General features: G+C 39.9%; 1 protein-coding gene across 1 annotated transcript in view; it reads left to right on the top strand.

Annotated features, from left to right (window-relative positions):
* The window catches only part of PRRC1 (proline rich coiled-coil 1), a 46345-nt gene extending 32350 nt beyond the window's left edge, over nucleotides 1–13995 (top strand). Inside the window, exons 8-9 of the mRNA XM_069589508.1 lie at nucleotides 331–433; nucleotides 10584–13995. Coding sequence (XP_069445609.1) covers nucleotides 331–433; nucleotides 10584–10793 — 313 coding nt within the window. The 3' untranslated portion in view covers nucleotides 10794–13995. The remainder of the gene's footprint in view (nucleotides 1–330; nucleotides 434–10583) is intronic.
* Nucleotides 13996–19172: the final 5177 nt, after the last annotated feature.

Raw genomic sequence — 19172 nt, 5'->3', positions numbered from 1 at the left:
ATGATGTTTTTAATTATGATAAGCTATTCGCATTTTCAGATGAATAAATTTATCTGTTGCATATTTGAGCACCTCTAATTGACATTCTTCTCCCTAAATCTTAGCAAGAAAAGGAATGTTCCATGATGCATGGTTTTCAGTTATTTTTGTTGTTCTTCCCCATTTTTCCCCCTCCTCTTGAAATTAAGCCAACAGGGCAATTTTATATGTTGCTTTTATGAGTTATCTTTTAATCAGTCTGCTAGTGTTTTATCCAAAGGACAGTACTTTGCCAATTCATAGAACTTACTTAGCACATACACAGCTTGAAACGCATACATTCTGTTGCAGGTGGTTTGACATTGGCTGCCTGATCGTTGAAGACCCTGTGCATGGCATTCATCTGGAAGCATTTACACAAGCCACACCAGTACCCTTGGAGTTCGTGCAACAGGTTGGTTTTATCCTTTTTCATTATGCTCCAGAAAAGCTTGAAATATTGTCCTCAAAATAAGATTTTTATTGGAAATATGGTATATTCTTGATTTTTCTTCCCTCTTTTCCCTTTTAATCTTTTCTCTTTTTCAATTTTCTGTCCCTTTCACGTTGTTTCAGTACCTCCCTACTTTTATTTTCCAGCGGTCTTTGCAAAGGTAAATCTATTACATGGTTATTTGCTCTTTTCTTCATTGTTTTGCTTGTTTGTTTTTATGATTGTGTTCATTACCTTTGGGTTAGAAAAAAATTTACCTATTCTGATTTTAGGTTAACCCTTCATATATTGTCTCATTTGTCTCACATTGTCCTTCTTCCTGGTTACTCTAGTTCCTTTTTCTTTGTCCTTATCTTCGTCTTTAATTTGTTCATCGGTAAAGACATGTGGAAACATATTTAGAAGCAAGTTTACAAACCTTGGATGAAAGGCAAATGTCTCTCCAGTCTGCTGAAAAATGTTTACTTATCCACATAGTTTCCAGAAGAATGTAAGCATTAAGCGATAATGAGTTTCATTCCATCTACATTTTTGTTACTTTTAATCCTTTCTTGAACAAAATGGAATATGAGTTATTTACATTGGACTCTTTATACTCATAAATGTCATGTCAAAACTCTCAAAAGTTATTTGGGACCTTAGGTTTTTGAGAATTCTCCTGGGGTTCTCCCCCAAGAGAAAGTATGTATGATGTATACACTCACATATAAATTTGGCTTATGTGTTTATGGAGCCCCTTAAAGCAACCTGTGACCTTCTTAGGGCTTTACATTTTAGATGGGAAATAAGAATTGATGCTTATAAAGTTTTGTTTCATAATACCATACCACTGATACCATAATTTTTACCACAATTTCTCTTTAAGAGTTGAAGAAAGCATTTTTATATACACGGTAATGTTAAATTCACTCCAATATGAGGGTCGTTAAAATATTGTAAACAAATGCTATGCCTACTGCTATACCAATAATTTAGAAAAATTACATACTATTGTTGATTTTCTAGGAAAATATTCTTGAATTAACAATGGCAGTTTATAACTATTAGGTTGAACCGTACAAAATTGCTTTTTGAAGTTAACAGCTACATGTTGGCAGTTTGATGTGATTTAAGTTGACTATCTTAGTGAAGCCTTTTAATGCAAGAATTTCACCTAGCTCCCCCAAAATTGAGTTGTAAGATTAGCCTAGCAGGCTGCGGTTTATGGCATTGCACAGTCGGACACAACGGAAGCAATTTAGCACGCACACACACACACACACAGTGGTGTTATAAGTGAGGTATAAAAGATATTCAAAGAATAGATGACTGATGCATCTAATGCACAGAGGTAGAAGTTTTCCAGTTTATTCTGTGAGTCTGGCTTGTAACCTAACCAAAAACAGTAATACAGTATTACTTAAGAACTAATTGGTAAAATTAATAAAATTTAGAAACAGAACAGTAAAAAGGGTTTTGAAACCAGTTCCTCTGTGTGTGTGAGGAGGTGAGGTGGTTCTTCCCACACCACCAAGCTGTTATCCAATACCTGCTGGATATCCTATAATCCAACCCAATTCTGACACTGTCTACCTATAAAGAGTGTTGGATCCCACAGATTAAGGGGTCAGTACAAGTCCAGATCTCATAAGTGGTAGCATATGATCTCATGTACATGTTAAAAAAAGAGAAAGATACAAATGAACTCATTTAGAAAACAGAAATAGACTCACAGACATGAAAAATAAATTTATGGTTGCCAAAAGGGAAGGCGTTGGGGGCAGGGATAAACTAGGAGTTTGGGGTTAGTAGCTGTACACGACTGTGTATAGAATAGATAACGATATAGCCTGCACAGTACAGGAAACTACTCAGTGTCTTGTAACCTATAGTGAAAATGAATCTGGAAAATAACATATATACATATGTACATATAATTGGACTACTTCACTGTATACCTGAAACTAATACAACATTGTAAATCAACAACGCCTCAATTAGAAAACAAGCAGGAGTGCTTTCAGAAGTAAGATATGGCTTCACCCTTTCAAACATATGGTATAATGCTCTGAGTCTTTTTTTTTTTCCCCCCCTTTTTTCCTTCATTCGTACTCAAATTTTTCTACCTTTCGAAGTGACTTAGGTTCAGCCTCTGGGCCAGTCTAGATTACAGACAGCAGTACTTAGTCTGGCAAGTGCCTCCCCCTCATCCGCTTCTCAAACAAGGTAAAGTTACAGGGGTGCAGAGTGGGTGGGCTGTCTTCACCACCAGGCAATCACTGTCAGCCCTGGTTTTGCTCCATGGAGTGAAGGTTCATCCAGGCCCTTAGGAACTGTAACAAAGATTAAGACACACATTTACAGTTTCTGGCTTAGAAAGCATCTCTGTTTCTTGCACTTGCCACTTTGGTCATCTCACTGCTACCTCAGAGGGAGAAAAAGGTTGAGGTGATCTGAGAAAGAAAGAAAAAAAAAGTTCTTATCGCAGTGTCCTCTGCCCTTGGTAAGAACTGCCTGATCACACTAGCACCCTCCGCCACCTCCTCCCTCCCGGAACAACGCTGGACTCTACCCTGTGCAGACCCTCCTCTAGCTCTTCTTGTCTTGCAGGCCAGCCTCTCTCACCTTTCTCTCCCCATTTAGACAACTAGGGTTTCGGTTACCTGTTCAGTTCTCTATCAGACTCTCTCTGAGGGGCTGCCTTTACCCACTGGACATTATGGGCTGTACAAGTGTTTTCCTTATTCTGAAGAAATGGGGCTCAGCCATCCAAACTGGTGCACTGTCTTCTGTTCCAGTTCTCTTACAACACTCTGAACACTTGCCTCTACCGCTGGGTGAGAAAAGCCTGGCCTGGAGTCAGCAAAGTCACCCAGGGCTACCCGATAACTTGCCAATAAATGTTCAGGGCTGGGAACATATCTGGGAATATGTTCCCGGGAAGCTGCCACACAGCCATCTGCAGTCTCTGTCCTTTTTTGCTGGCAGACAGAACAGTTCTTCTTGGCATTTTGTGCATCAAAATGCACAAAAAGAAGAGTGTGTCTAGGTTAAGCCAGTCTCACATTGCTGCACTAACCCCGTATCCACTTACTTCTTGGATGCAGGTGGCTGTCTCAGGAGAGCACAGGGGGATATCTGCCTGTGATTCCATTCACCTTCCAAGCCTGGAAAGGAGTTCTTCTGATGGGCATCAACATGTCCTACTTTAATGCATCCCTCTAATTCCCACAGATTTCCACAGGGCTATGTGGCCCATATGGACATCCCTTTTATAGGCCAGGTTGCCACTGCCCTCCTGTCTGACCATATGGCCAGGCCATTGGCCACTGCCCATGAGTCAGTAAAAGTCAAAGATAAGGGATAGCACCATTCAGTTCTTCCATCACTGCTGGGAAAACAGCATGCATTTCAACCTTACTGATCCAACTGATTTGTTTTTAACTTCCCCAGTCAGAGTGGTGGACTTCCAAATAGGATGTCATCTATTCACCCTGGAGCTGCCATCCGTAATCCCAGCAGCTCTTGGTTGTTCACTTTAGAGCTGTTCATAGTGTGCTGTCTACCTGGCAGTTGGTTCCAGCAGGTCCTCTGTTGATTCCAAAGTCTGTCCTAGAGGAACAGCGACACTGGAGCTGTGAGTGTTTCCTCCTCATATTCCCCAGAGAGCATGCTTCTTTATAAACCATTTCCATGTTATTACGGAACACTTCTAGGCACTGCCTTCCCTATATGGGTGTTTCTGCATCATCCCAGATGTTATGGGTATTTCAGATTTCAAGATCAGTTTATGTCCTTTAGTTTATGAGTAGCTTTAATTAATAATATCCTAGACTAGCAGTAAACACCCTTTAAGTAGAAACTCTCTCGTTTGAAGTCCAAGACGTCTTTGCTGGGAGGCACTCAGATTTTTGCCATAAGCCTCAGTCTGCCCTTCACATAGGACTATGGCACAGAGAATTTTGTCCCTACCAGCACTGCAGCTTCTATTCTACGCTGCGGGCTCAGACAATATCACTGGTTCCGAATAGCATGTTCAGTTGAAAACGCTTGAAGCGTGGTTTTCCATCCCTTCTGTTTTACAACAATAGCTAGAGAGGAACCATTCTCCAATGAGAGAGAGTCTCCATCCTCAAAGTACAATCCGGTTAAAAAGAGACAAAACACAGTCACTTAACAAAACCTGCTCAAACACCAATTCTACAAACTTACACATATTGTGATTCCATCATCACTTCTGTTCCTCACTGCACTGACCACTGAGACTTCATCAACAGGTTTGGTTTTGTAATACTAGATAGGGGACATGTTCCCCAGCCAGACATGATATCCGTCCAGCTGTGTAAGAGAGACCCAGCTTTGTTACACCTGCTTAAATATTCAACTTCATAATCACATCAGTGATTACATTTTTATTTTCAGTCTGATTGTAGCACATTTCAGACCTTCACCAGTGGACTTTGGTAACACAACTCAAGGGACTCCCGTGTCAAGTCCTGGAAACTTATGTTCTCCACTCTTGTACATACTGATTTCCTACTTAGTTATCCTGCACGATTTAGCTCTTTCACGTATAAGCACATTATGAAAGTGAAAGTGTTAGTCACTCAATTGTGTCTGACTCTTTGCAACCCCAGTGACTGTAGCCCACCAGGCTCCTCTGTCCATGAAATTCTCCGAGCAAGAATACTGGAGTGGTTGCCACTCCTGACCCAAGGATTATCAAATCCAGGTCTCCTGCATTGCAAGCAGATTCTTTACCATCTTTGCCACCAGGGATGTGCCACCATGACCTGAGAAACAGCCATATTATATGAGCAGGTGAATAGCTCGGTCATCACAGAGCTGGTTGCACATGGCCTGCATAGGAGGTATATTGGCTGCTTCATCTGGGTGTTCCACTTGACTTTTATAATGGCATGATGGACAGACCCCTCTCAGGGTAAATAAACCTTACAGTGCTTTTATCTAGTTGACCAGACTGGCTTTTCCTTCAGAAGTAGTCTCCTGTGTGTCTGGATCATATATAATTGTCTCTAATGGTTCTGCAACAAACTGTGGGTCCTGCATTGTTACAAACATGCTATTCTGTTCTGCAGCATTAAAAACCAAAGACTAGCCCCTAAATTGGTTATTTTCACGATCTATTTTAGCAAAGGTTAACTATTACTGAATCCACAAAATGAGCTGGCTCCTCCACACTGTACCCCTGGTTTCATGAGTTTCCTGATTTTGACTCCCCTCCCTAGTGACTATCTGTTTAGTGACCAGAGGTCTTAGAGATCTTTCTGTTGTCCCTGGGCAACTTCTCCCTGGGGAGGAGATGACTTTTAGACAAGTGACCAAAGCTCAGACTAATCAAAATCTGAGCTTGGTCTGTTTTCCAAGGCCCAAACCAGCATTTTTTTCTTTTAGTTTAGCTGTTGTACATAATTGTAACCAAAGATTGAATAGTTACCTTTTTCAAAAAATTAGTTCTCATTTCGTTATGCATTCAGTGAGCCTGCTCCCCAGGAGTTGGATGCATCTCTACACTCCATTATCAACTTTTTTACCTTGAATAATTGATTGCTGCACAGCTGCTGCTCCATACCACCCAGAAATCAGGTTCCTCATCCCCCAGTCTTTCATCCTTTCTTCTCAAACCACACAGTTCTGTGAGCCAGGCTCATTCTTGAAAATACTACTTTGGATAGCAGTTATGTAGGTTTTAAATCCAATTCTAATGTTTGGGAGGGTTTTATCCCCCACACTACCAAGCCATTCTAGAACATAGCTAAGTGTACTATAGTTCAGTATTGACATTGTCTACCAAGAGATAGCACCAGAAGCCGAGGGTTCTGTCTTATAAGACTGTCCCCAGTTCCCAGATGCCAGTAGCAAGCCTAGGCTATCACCTGGAATTCTCACTGGCATACTATATATAGACTGAGAGTTGCAGTTACCTCCTCCTTGCTAAGTCACTTCAGTTGTGTTCGACTCTGTGCAACCCCATAGACGGCAGCCCACCAGGTTCTCCGTCCCTGGGATTCTACAGGCAAGAACACTGGAGTGGGTTGCCATTTCCTTCTCCAACCTCCTCCTTAGGAAGTCCATTTACTCACTCAATCACCAATTTCTTCAAAAGAATATAACTCAGGAGCAGCCAGATGGAAGAGATGGATAGGACAAGGTATGGGATAAAGACATACAGTTTCTTAGCCATCTCTGACCCCCATTCTTCTCAAATCTTCACATGTTCACCAACCTGGAATCAGCAAATCCTCTGCTTTTGAGTTTTTATGGAGGCTTTATGACTGATTGAACCTCAAGCCTCTGTCCCCTCCCCAGAGGTTGGGTGGGATGCAGGTTGTGAACAGGAATGAAAGTTCCAACTCTTGTCACAGAGTTGGTTCCCTTGGCTACAAACTTCTGTCCTTAGGTTACCTGAGAGCTTTTCAAATATCCCCTCAACACAACAAAAGATAACCTTTGTATGGCCCTTATTGCTTAGAAAGTCCAGGGCAGCTTGTTGTCAGAAACTGGGGACAAAGACCAAATATGCATTTCTTAAATTATAAGTCACAGAATCTCAAACATTCTGTTCTGACCAAGGATTTGTCCCAAATTGGCCAGTTGGTTCAAATGCCTGTGAATCAATTTATGAGGTGAATATATGAACAGATTAAGGGAGAAAAAGGATTTCATTAGTTGGAATTTGCTAGAGGTAACAACCATGCTTGGAAATCAAAAGAAAGCTGGAGTAGCAGTACTCCTATCAGACACAATAGACTTTAAAATAAAAACTGTTATAAGAGACAAGGAGGGACGCTATATAATGGCCAAGGGATCAGTCCAAGAAAAAGATACAAGAGTTGTAAACATATATACACATAGCATAGGAGCACCTCAATATATAATGTAAATATTAACAGCCATAGAAAGAGAAATTGAAAAAAATAACAATAGTAGGGGGGATTTTTAACAACCCACTACTGGTTAGATCATCCAGATAGAAAATTAATAAACACATGCCTTAATTGATCCATTAGACCAGATAAACTTAATTGATATTTATAGGACATTCCATCTGAAAGTAGCAGAATATACATTCCTCTCAAAGTGCAAACGGGACATTTCTCCAGGATGGGTCACATCTTGGGTCACAAATCAAGCATCCGTAAATTTAAGGAAATTGAAACCATAGCAGACATCTTTTCTAATCACAACACTATGAGGTTAGAAATTAGGTAAGGGGGAAAAAACTATAAAAAAGCACAGACACAGAAGGATTAACAGTGTTACTAAATAACCAGTGTATCACTGAGGAAATTAAAAAGTGCTAGAGAAATGACAGCAAAACCACAATCCAAAGCCTGTGGGAGTCTGCAAAAACAGTTCTGAGAAGTTTATAGCAATACAGTCTTACCTCAAGAAATAAGAAAAACCTCAAATAAACAACCTAACCTTACACCTGAAGGGACTAGATAAAGAAGGAGAAACAGAACACAAAGTTAGCGGACAAAAGAAATCATAAAGATCAGAGCAGAAATGGAGACAAAGAAAGCAATAGGAAAGATCAATGAAGCCATAAGCCAGTTCTTTGAAAAAAATAAACAAAATTGACAAAGCTTTAGCCGTCAAGAAAAAGGACTCAAATCCATCAAATTATAAATGAAAAAGGGGAAGTTTACAACTGACACAGCAGAAATAAAAAGATCATGAGAGACTGCTATAAGCCACTGTATGCCAATAAAATGGATAACCCAGAAGAAGCAGGCAAGTTCTTAGAAAGGTACAACCTTTATAGACTGAACCAGGAAGAAGTAGAAGATACAACCAGTTCAGTCACAAGTACTAAAATTGAAACTATGATTTTAAATCTTCCAATAATAATAATTAAAAAACAACTTCAGAACCGGATGGCTTCACAGGCAAATTCTATCAAACATTTAGAGAAGAGTTATCACTCATCTTTCTTAAAATCTTCCAAAAAATCCCAGGGGAAGGAACACTCAGACATGTTCTGTGAGGCTACCATTACCCTGATACCAAAACCAGACAAAAATATCACAAAAAAAGAAAATTACAAACCAGTATCACTGATGAACATACACACAAAACTCCTTGACAAAATACTAGCAAACTGAATCCAGCAATACCTTAACAGGATCATAGACCATGATCAAGTGGGATTTATCCCAGGGATGCAAGAATTGTTCAGTATCTGCAAACTAACCAGTGTGATACACTATATTAACAAATTGAAGAATAAAAACCATACGATCATGTCAGTAGATGCAGAAAAAGCTTTTGACAAAGTTCAATACCCATTTATGATAGAAACTCTCCAGAAAGTGAGCACAGAGAGCACCTACCCCAACATAATGAAGGCTATATATGATAAATGCACAGCAGTCATTCTCAGTGGTAAAAAATGGAAAGCATTTCCTCTAAAGTCAGGAACGAGACAAGTATGTCCACTCAGCACTTTTAGTCAACTACATTTTGGAATTCCTAGCCACTGAAACCAGAGAAGATAAAAGAAATAAATCCAAATTGGAAAAGAGTAAAACTGTCACAGTTTGCAGATGACATGATACTATATATAGAATATCCTAAAGATGCTATCAGAAAACTGCTAGAGCTTATCCATGAATTCAGTCAAAATATAGGATACAAAATTAATACATAGAAATCTGTTGCATTCCTATACATTAGCAATGAAATATCAGAGAAATCAAGGAAACAATCCCAGTTACCATCGAATCAAAAAGAATACCTAGGAATAAACCTGCCTAAGGAGACAGAGACTTATACTCTGTTCTTCAATCAATATCTTAGAGTTCTCAAAGATGACACAAACAGATGCAGAGATATACCATGTTCTTAGATCGGAAGAATCAATGTTGTGAAAATGGCTGTGGTACCCAAAACAGTCTACAGATTCAGTGCAATACATATCAGATTATCAATGGCATTTTTCACAGAATTAGAACAAAGAATTTTACAATTTGTATGGAAACACAAAAGACCACAAATAACCAAAGCAATCTTGAGAAAATAAAATCAACTGGAGGAATTGGGCTCCCTGACTTCATAGTAATCAAAACAGTATGGTATTGGCACAAAAACAGACACACAGGTCAGTGGAACAGGATAGACAGTGCAGAGATACACACACACACCTATGGTTATCTAAGCTATGACAAAGGAGGCAAGAATATAAAATGGAAAAAGGACATCTTCAGTAAGTGGTGGTGGGAAAACTGGACAACGGCATGTGAAAGAACAAAGTTAGAATATGCCCTAACACCTTACACAAAAGTCAGCTCAAAATGGATTAAAGACCTAAATGTGAGACTGGACACTATAAAACTCTTAGAGGAAAACATAGGCAGAAGAGTCTTTGACATAAATCGCAGCAGTATCTTTTTGGATCCACCTTCTAGAGTAATGAAAATAAACAAATGGAACCTAATGAAACTTAAAAGCTTTTGCACTGCAAAGGAAATCATAAATAGGATGAAAAAACAATCCTCAGAATAGGAGAAAATATTTACAAATGACAAACTGACAAGGGATTAATCTCCAAAATAAACAAACAGCTTTTGAAGCTCAGTATCAAAGAAAACAACCCAATCAAAAAGAAGACCTAAATAGACATTTCTCCAAAGAAGACGTACAGATGGCCAACAGGCACCACAACTGTTGAGCCTGTGCTCTAGAGCCTGGGAACTGCAAATGTGCCGTGGCTGCTGAAGCCCGCGCACCCTAGAGCCCGTGCTCCACAGCAAGAGAAGTCACTGCAAAGAGAAGCCTGCACATGCAACTACGGAAAAGCCTCCGCACCAGCGAAGGCCCAGCACAGCCCCAAAGAAACATCTTTAAAAATTTTTTAAAGATCTAGATTGTATTTTAACCACGAGTTTAGTGTGTTAGTGTGGGCATTTTAAATCAAGTACATGCGTGCAATTTTTTTTGTTGTTGTTGCCTTATAATTTCATACATTTGGCAGCATAGCTGTGTTTCTCATGGTTTGTCATAATCTCTACTAAAAGTAACTTGAGGGACTTTGAAATGTCACTTAGAGCTAGTTCCAGTGATTTTATTTTTAATGTATTAACAAAATCTCAATTTCTTTTTTCTTGAGGCTCAAAGTCTGACTCCCCAGGACTACAATCTGAGGTGGTCTGGCCTTTTGGTGACAGTGGGTGAAGTCCTGGAGAAGAGTTTACTCAATGTCAGCCGGACTGATTGGCATATGGCTTTCACTGGCATGTCTCGTCGGCAGATGATCTACAGCGCGGCCAAAGCGATAGCGGGCATGTATAAACAGCGCCTGCCCCCCAGGACCGTGTGAGAAGCCTGGCCCTGGGCTACTGACACTTGCTCACTTGGAGCTACTGGTAGAGAAGAGACAGACCCTTAAACTGGACAACTTTGGTCAGTCCAGCTGTTCTGATCATTTCCTGTAGGCTGCAGTTTTTCTTTTCTAGAAAGGTGTGGTATCATTCCAGTAGATGAAAAGAAACATGTCCTTTTTATGATTATATAATTTCACGTACCATAGTTCTCAAAAAATGCATAAATATTTTTATAGGACAGTTTGATATACCAGATTTATAAGGTGCAAATTCATGTGCTGAGGTATTTAACTTAATGATGTGTACTTGATTATTATTTTGTTTTTTAAGAAATAGTTGACTAAAGAACATATTTACTGAATATTGTTTAAAGGCATTGTTTCTTTTAATTCATGATTAATATCTTCCCTGCCAGTCTTTGAAGCTTTTTGTGTGTGCATGTGATCAGGTCTGATGCTAAGCTGTGGGCTCACCAACAGACTGTAAGACACCTACTTGGAGGGAGATGGTGCACTTTTCTATGCATATTTTTAACATGGGCCACAATAGCAGAATTGATATTTTCTTTTTGGTTATCATACTATACACATATGGTCTGAAAAAAATTTTTTTTTTCAAGTAAGTTTCAGCATTTCACATTCATACTATATGCTAAACATTGGGATGATACATTTGATTTTTTCATTGATCTGTGACAACTAAGTGGCAAAGGATTCCAGTCTATTTAAATTAGAAGCATTGGGTATTTTTTGCATAATACTCTTCAGCACTTCCAAGTAAAGTCTTGACAGCAGCCATTATTTCTGCTTTAACTTATTTCTCCAGCTGTAATGGATAAATTTTTGAGAGGAAGTTATTGTTTATGAGATTATACGACTTACTTTAAGGATACTTCTTATTTAGTTTGCCTTAAACACTGCTTTTCTAACTTTGTGCCCTTCTGCCTTTACTTTTTATGCAAGTTTTCAAAGAAACGATTTTATAGTGAACCTGGTTTATTCAGTGTATTATGTTTGTATTTAACGAAAGCTTCCCCCCCCCCCCAAATAATATATTTTACCAATTTGGGATTTATACAAATCAAAAATAAATACTTTGTCATATACTTTTGAACTCTATATATGAAAGTTTAAATAACTTTTGAAGATTGTTTCTTATATAAATGTAATTTAAATTTTATTTACTCTTCTATATAATTCTTTAGAGGTAAAAAAAAAATTAGCACAATCTTATAAAATCTTTTAAGGTGTTGAAGCTGTTATCCTGTACTGTCGTTATGTGTCGTTTGCTTTGTTTTAATATCATTTCAAGTACTTATTTGACTTCTGTTTTTTTTAACCTGAGGGTAATAAGATTACCTATTAATTTCCCACCTATGTTATGTGTTAATTTCCATGCCCTATATAATGACTGTTGAGTGCAATTCAGATATCTGTGTCATTAAAATTAATGAGAGAGAGAGAAGAAAGATGCGGCCAGTTGCTATAGCATAACAGGAACAGAATACTTATTTTCCCTTTTTACTGGTATTTATGGAACACTTCATCTGTGTTTTCTCCATCTTCCATGATTAAGGGAAGCCTTTCTCTAACATTTATTTTAAAAAGCTGCCCTTAATCATGGTGTCAGACTAACGACACATCACTGTTAGGCATGAAGGAACATATGTCCATACTTCGTATTTCTGCTTTTTTCCCTTCTATTATAGGGAAATTTTACAGATCCTAAAAATAATCCGAGTTTTCCTTTGATCTTACCAAATGTCAGATATCTTAATTGATGTTTTTGGGGATTGTTTTCATAAAATAACTAACATTGACATCCCATTAAAGGAGAGTCTTCAGGTCATCAGATAGCAATGCGAGTTATCCTGTGGTTTGGGTGCAGCTGATTTCCCGGTAGATGGTAATTTGCACCTTCTGCTCTTTGTGAGTGGGTAAGGACTAGGGAAGGGCAGATGGAAAAGATGAATACATAATCTCATCCTGGCCACTTATTCCTTTTTTGGCCCAGAGTTACCTTTGAAAGGCTGATGCTCATCACCTATTCCACACAGTCAACTTTCCCAGCTTCTTGTTTATTTTTTCATGTTTGGATTTCCTTGTCGTACAAGGTACAAGAAAAGTAATCTCTCACACACCACGGCATCCTGGGCCAGGCAGCCTTTTACTGTTGGTAACAGCACAAGACATGCTGCTCATCAGCCTAAGGCCCCAGATCCCTTCACCAGTTATCCAGCCATCCTGTTCTGTTCCTGCTTGCTTCCTCATAACTCCTCATAGCATTTTTCAGGGTGAGTTGAGCTGAGACTGTTTCTTTCATTTTACCCTCAAGCATGTTGGGACTACTTATCTTTAACACAGTTCTTTGCCACTACTGTTTTGGTCATGTTTGTGTGTGTGTGTGTGTGTGTGTTTTGTTTTTTTCTTTTGAAGTGCTCCCAGAACTACTTACTGAATTTGAGAAGTTTGTATACTTTTTAGTTAAGAAGTGTGAAAGAAAATAGGAAAAAAATGCAGGACGAGTAATTTTACATCAACCTCAATTGACAGAAGGTACTCAGATTACTCATATTAATAGCATCTTGTTACTAAGTATATTGGGTAACCTAGAGCTGGGCCCCAGATTCTGAGTAGAAAAGATTGAGCCAGTATCAGTAGTTTTCTCCTCTGAGTCTCTTATTATTACTTCCCCTTTCTATGTGCTTTCTCTCAAAGGTTAATGAGGTAGAAAATTGAGATGAATGGATATAGACAGAATGGTAGTATGATAGTAAATATAAGTAGATAACAGATGAAAGTGTATTGCATACATTAATTCAAAATCATGCAAGTTACTAATACACTCAGGGCCAGCTAAATTAGTTTAAGATGCTGTTGAAATTTACTTTGTTTCTTGCCTAGAAAAATTTTTAAACAGGAATTTGTGTTCTGTGAAGCCAAACTGGTAACATTCTATGTTCTAAAAGATGTTGGGTTATACATAAATTAAGAAACTTGGATTTTTACTCCCAGAATACGGAGAATAAGCTCTGGGAGTTGGTAATGGACAGGGAAGCCTGGCATGCTGCAGTCCATGAGGTCACTAAGAGTCGGACATGACTGAGCGACTGAACTGAACTGATGCAGGATAATGTATTGGATAAAGCCAATTTTGTACATATGTAAATATGTCATAAATAAATAATACCTCAACTTATATCCCAAGTGATTTTTCAAATGTTAATCATATTCATGTTATATTAGAAGTGCCCATTTTCCTTTTTGTCTCAACTTGCTACTGGCTGCCAAGAATTACGGAATAGCAACTTTGCCCATCTTTCAAGTGGAATGGTAACATTCAAATACAGCTGACCCTTGAACAATGAAGGCTTTGGGGAGCTGACCCCTAAACATACAAGTCCACATCAAGTCCACATACTTTATAGTTAGCTCTCCATAGCCATAATTCCACATCAGAGATCAACCAACCACTGATTGTGTAGTACTGTTCTGCATATTTATTGAAAAAACTGTGTATAAGTGGACCTGCACAGTGCAAACCCATGTTGTTCAAGGGACAACTGTGTGCCAGAGTTTCTAACTTCAAGGTTAAAGAAATCAGGATATTTGGGGGAAAAGGATACATTGGAGGTAGAAGGCAAGAAGTTAAGGCTGTTTTCATGAGGAACCCTCTCTGGTCATGAGTTTAATTTACCCGTGACCTCCAGGAGTATCCTCCTTAAAAAAAAAAAAAAAAAAAAAAGTTTATTTCTTACTCTGTTTGCTATTCTGAGTCTTGGATCCTAAGATAAGAGATTTTTCTTTTGTTTTGGTGGGGAGGGGGTACATGCCAAACACAATAGGATATTGATTTGAGGGCTTTGTTTATTTGCCAAAAGGCAAACTCCGGGGCTTCCCTGGTAGCTCAGCTGGTAAAGAATCTGCCTGCAGTGCAAGAAACTCCAGTTCAATTCCTGGGTCAGGAAGATCCCCTGGAGAAGGGAACAGCTACCCACTCCAGTATTCCTGGGCTTCCCTGGTGGCTCAGCTGGTAAAGAATCTGCCTGCAGTGTGGGAGACTTGGGTTCAATCCCTGGGCTGGGAAGATCTCCTGGAGAAGGGGATGGCTACACACTCCAGCATTCTGGCATGGAGAATTCCATGGACTGTATAGTCCATGAGGTTGCAAAGAGACACAACTGAGCGATTTTCACTTTCAAACTCCGGTGCAGCCTGGTGTGCTACAGTCATGGGGTGGCAGAGTTCCAACACACTTAGGGACTGAATAACAACAAAGTATTGTTTTCAGTAGACAAGAAAAAAGCAGTTTGGAGCCCAGGAAAAGCCCTGTTGAATTCATACTTTGGAACTGGAAGAGGGGAAAAAATATTTGGCAGCAGAAACAAAATTGGCAAAGTCATTATTAAGGAAATTTAATAATTTAAGGATGAAGGAAATCTTTGGAACAGTCCATAAAGTGAACTCATTTTAAGGATTTAAAGCAGTCAGAAAGGAAAGAGGAGCTAACATTTATGAGATAAGTACCTACAGTTAGACAATGGAGTAGACACTTAACTTTTATAGATGACATAACTGAATCACACTAAGCTGCTTTTCCAGTATCATCACAACAAACGAATTACAAAGATAGAAGTCAAATGGAGGGTGTGACTTGCTAAAACATTTTCTTCCAAGATAGCCTGAATATTTGCTTCAGGAAATTAACGGGTAAATCACTTACAATTACTTGTTGAATCTAACTGAATTCAAATAGTGGCATGAGGACTTTGCCCTAGTGTACTTTTGATAAAGTAAAGTGATAAAGTGAAGTCGTTCAGTCCTGTCTGACTCTTTGTGACCCCAGGGACTGGAGCCTACCAGGCTCCTCCCTCCATGGGATTCTCCAGGCAACAGTACTGGAGTGGGTTGCCATTTCCTTCTCCAGGGGATCTTCCTGACCCAGGGATCAAACCTGGGTCTCCCGCATTCCAGGCAGATGCTTTAACCTCTGAGCCACCAGGGAGTGGTAGTGTACTTTTAATTTTACAATATTATGTTTAAGGAAAACTATGCTTTTATTTTTCATTTGAGAGGGCTATTTTGGGCTTTGCTGCTGGTAGGAAAATATACTTCTGATGTCTGATTATTCTAACTCCCCAAATTAGGAAACCATAAACTAGGTTTACCTTTGAGTATCATTTTTAGGATAAATGCCAGAAATGTCATTGTTAAACTAGTTTTCAAGAAAGATAATGACCACATATATTATTAAACATTATAAAAAGACCTACAGGTGCTTTAGAAATATCTTTTTGAGAATCACCGCTATAGTATAAATCCTGACTCATTCTGCATTTACTAAGATATTTCAGAGAGCCATGTCACCAAGATGGCAACACAGGTTGTTCTTGACTTTGCCTCCTCTCACAAGAAGACCAACTAAGAATTATTCATGGACAAGCTACCATTAAGAGAATCCCAAGTCGTGGAGATGAGGCTCTTGAGCATTTCCCAGTGCCACAGAGACCAAAACACCACGTTAGATGGTAAAAAGGAATGGCTGCACACCAACTGCACTGCTCCTCTCCTAGGCTGGAACAGCACCATGCTGTGAGCCGGTGGTAGGAAAAACGCCTAGGAGTGACACCCAGTATTGTGGGTGGTTTTGCGGAAGCTGCTACTCTGGTCTCCACTGGAGGGTGCAGGAGAATCTTCAGGGCGTGACCCACTGGGAATCTGATTGTGATGGAGAAGGGAGAAGCAAGAACCAGATCTTAGATCTTGGGAAACCGAGTTCATACCTATAGTACTCAAGTGCTAAGAGCAGCTTTGCTTATCTACAGAACCAAGTCAGTGGAGCAGTCTGACCAGGGAGGCCGCAAGTGCAATTCAGGTCCTCACATGAAAAGCCTAATCAGTCGTGGAACCTGCTCTGCCCCAGTCCAGACAAAGGGGTTTAGCCACAGGCCAGGAGACAAGGCCTGCCTGACCAGAAAGGCTGGCATGAATGCCTAGAAACTGAACAGCCCAGCAATACTTGAGCAGAGGATTGGCCAGCAGAGTTTAGAGTGTAGAGCAAGCCAAGTGGTTCTGTTCAGCCAGAGGATTTTGGGCACAGGACGACCTGAGTCATGATCACAAACTACGAGCCTTACTGGCCTTGAGGTTTGGTTTCCCACTGTGTCCCGACAGGGAAACAAATTTGAAGCACCGCCAATTCCTGGATACAACCATCAGCCTACTCAAAGGGACCCTAACTAGAACACACAGGAAGCTGTGTAGTCCATCCAACAGCCATGCTTACAGTGGAACCTGACACACAGAACACAGCCCATGGTTTTCCCCATCTGCAAGCAAAGCCACTGGCCCCACCTGACCAGGGAATTCATTTAGTCTTGCTTGATTTGGGTCTCCAGAAAACAAGCTGTACAGGCCCTGGGGTCTGTTCTGCTGTCCTGCCATAGCAAGGAAGCTAACTCATTGCTCCATCTTTGCTGAGTATATATCCAACCCTGACTGCCTAGTAAGCCTGACCAGAGAATCCAGATAGCTGCAGAGCCCATCCTGTAGCCTCACTTGGACAGAATATCAAGCCAGAAGTTTTATCCAACTGTTTTCAGCCAGTGGTACCCTCATACTGAGCCTCACAACTTGGCAGTGACTTCACCCCAAAATATACCTTGATAGCAAGTACCACCTGCCCAAGAATGTTATCAGCAGACATGGCCAGACACTCAAACTGAGCTGACCAGTGATTAACTTTCTCTGCCAATGTGGACCTGTAAATTCTGGAAAAGAAGACGGCTTACTCAAAGGCACAGATTCCAATGTAATGAATCAAGGATCACATAAATGGAGGTAAACATAACACCACCAAAGGAAACATACATACCTAAATGGTAACTGTAAAGAAATGGAGATTATGAACCATCAGACATAATTACGAATAATCCTCAAAGAAGTTCAGTGAACTGTAGAAATAATGACAACTAAACCAAGTTAGGAAAACAAAGCTTGAACAAATGAGAAGTTCAAAAAAATGGAAATCACTAAAATAAGCTGGAATCAAGATTGCCAGGATAAATATCAATAACCTCAGATATGCAGATGACACCACCCTTATGGCAGAAAGTGAAGAGGAGCTAAAAAGCCTCTTGATAAAAGCAAAAGTGGAGAGTGAAAAAGTTGGCTTAAAGCTCAACATTCAGAAAACAGATCATGGCATCTGGTCCCACCACTTCATGGGAAATAGATGGGGAAACAGTGGAAACGGTGTTAGACTTTATTTTTGGGGGCTCCAGAATCACTGCAGATGGTGACAGCAGCCATGAAATTAAAAGATGCTTACTCCTTGGAAGAAAAGTTATGACGAACCTAGATAGCGTATTCAAAAGCAGAGACATTACTTTGCCGACTAAGGTCCTAGTCAAGGCTATGGTTTTTCCTGTGGTCATGTATGGATGTGAGAGTTGAACTGTGAAGAAGGCTGAGCACCAAAGAACTGATGCTTTTGAACTGTGGTGTTGGAGAAGACTCTTGAGAGTCCCTTGGACTACAAGGAGATCCAACCAGTCCATTCTGAAGGAGATCAACCCTGGGATTTCTTTGGAAGGAATGATGCTAAAGCTGAAACTCCAGTACTTTGTCCGCCTCATGAGAAGAGTTGACTCATTGGAAAAGACTGATGCTGGGAGGGATTGGGGGCAGGAGGAGAAGGGGACAACCGAGGATGAGATGGCTGGATGGCATCACGGACTCGATGGATGTGAGTCTGAGTGAACTCTGGGAGATGGTGATGACCAGGGAGGCCTGGCATGCTGCGATTCATGGGGTCGCAAAGAGTCGGACACGACTGAGCGACTGAACTGAACTGAACTGAAAATAAATAATCCAGAAATCTTAGAACAGAAAAGCACAGTAACTAAACTGAAGATTTAAATTCAGAAGCTCAAATGCAGACTTGGCTGTGCAGAATAATCAATGATCTAGAAGACAGGACACTGAAATTATTGAGTCAGAGGGCAGAAACGGAATGAAAAAACCTTCAGGAATTATGGGATGCCATCAAAAGAAACAGTATCTGCATTATGACGATTTCAGAAGGGAAAGATAAAGGACAGAAATTACATTTAAAGTTGCAATGGTTGAAAACTTCCCAAACCTGGGGAGAGAAATGGACATCCAAATCCGTGAGCCACAAAGGACCCCAAAGAGGTTGAACCTGAGTAGGGCTCGACTGTGACACATTATCATTAAATTGTTAGAAGTTGAAGGAAATTTTGAAAACAGTAAGCGAGAGAGAGACGTTACATACAAGGGAATCCCCATAAGGTTACAGGCAGATTTCTCAACAGAAAAATTTCAGGCCAAGACAGAATGGGATGTTATGTTCAA

Source organism: Ovis canadensis, chromosome 5, assembly GCF_042477335.2.
Source record: "Ovis canadensis isolate MfBH-ARS-UI-01 breed Bighorn chromosome 5, ARS-UI_OviCan_v2, whole genome shotgun sequence".
Taxonomy (NCBI): Eukaryota; Metazoa; Chordata; class Mammalia; order Artiodactyla; family Bovidae; genus Ovis; species Ovis canadensis.
The sequence above is the reverse complement of the archived record's forward strand: the minus strand, read 5'-3'. Positions and strand labels throughout refer to the sequence as shown.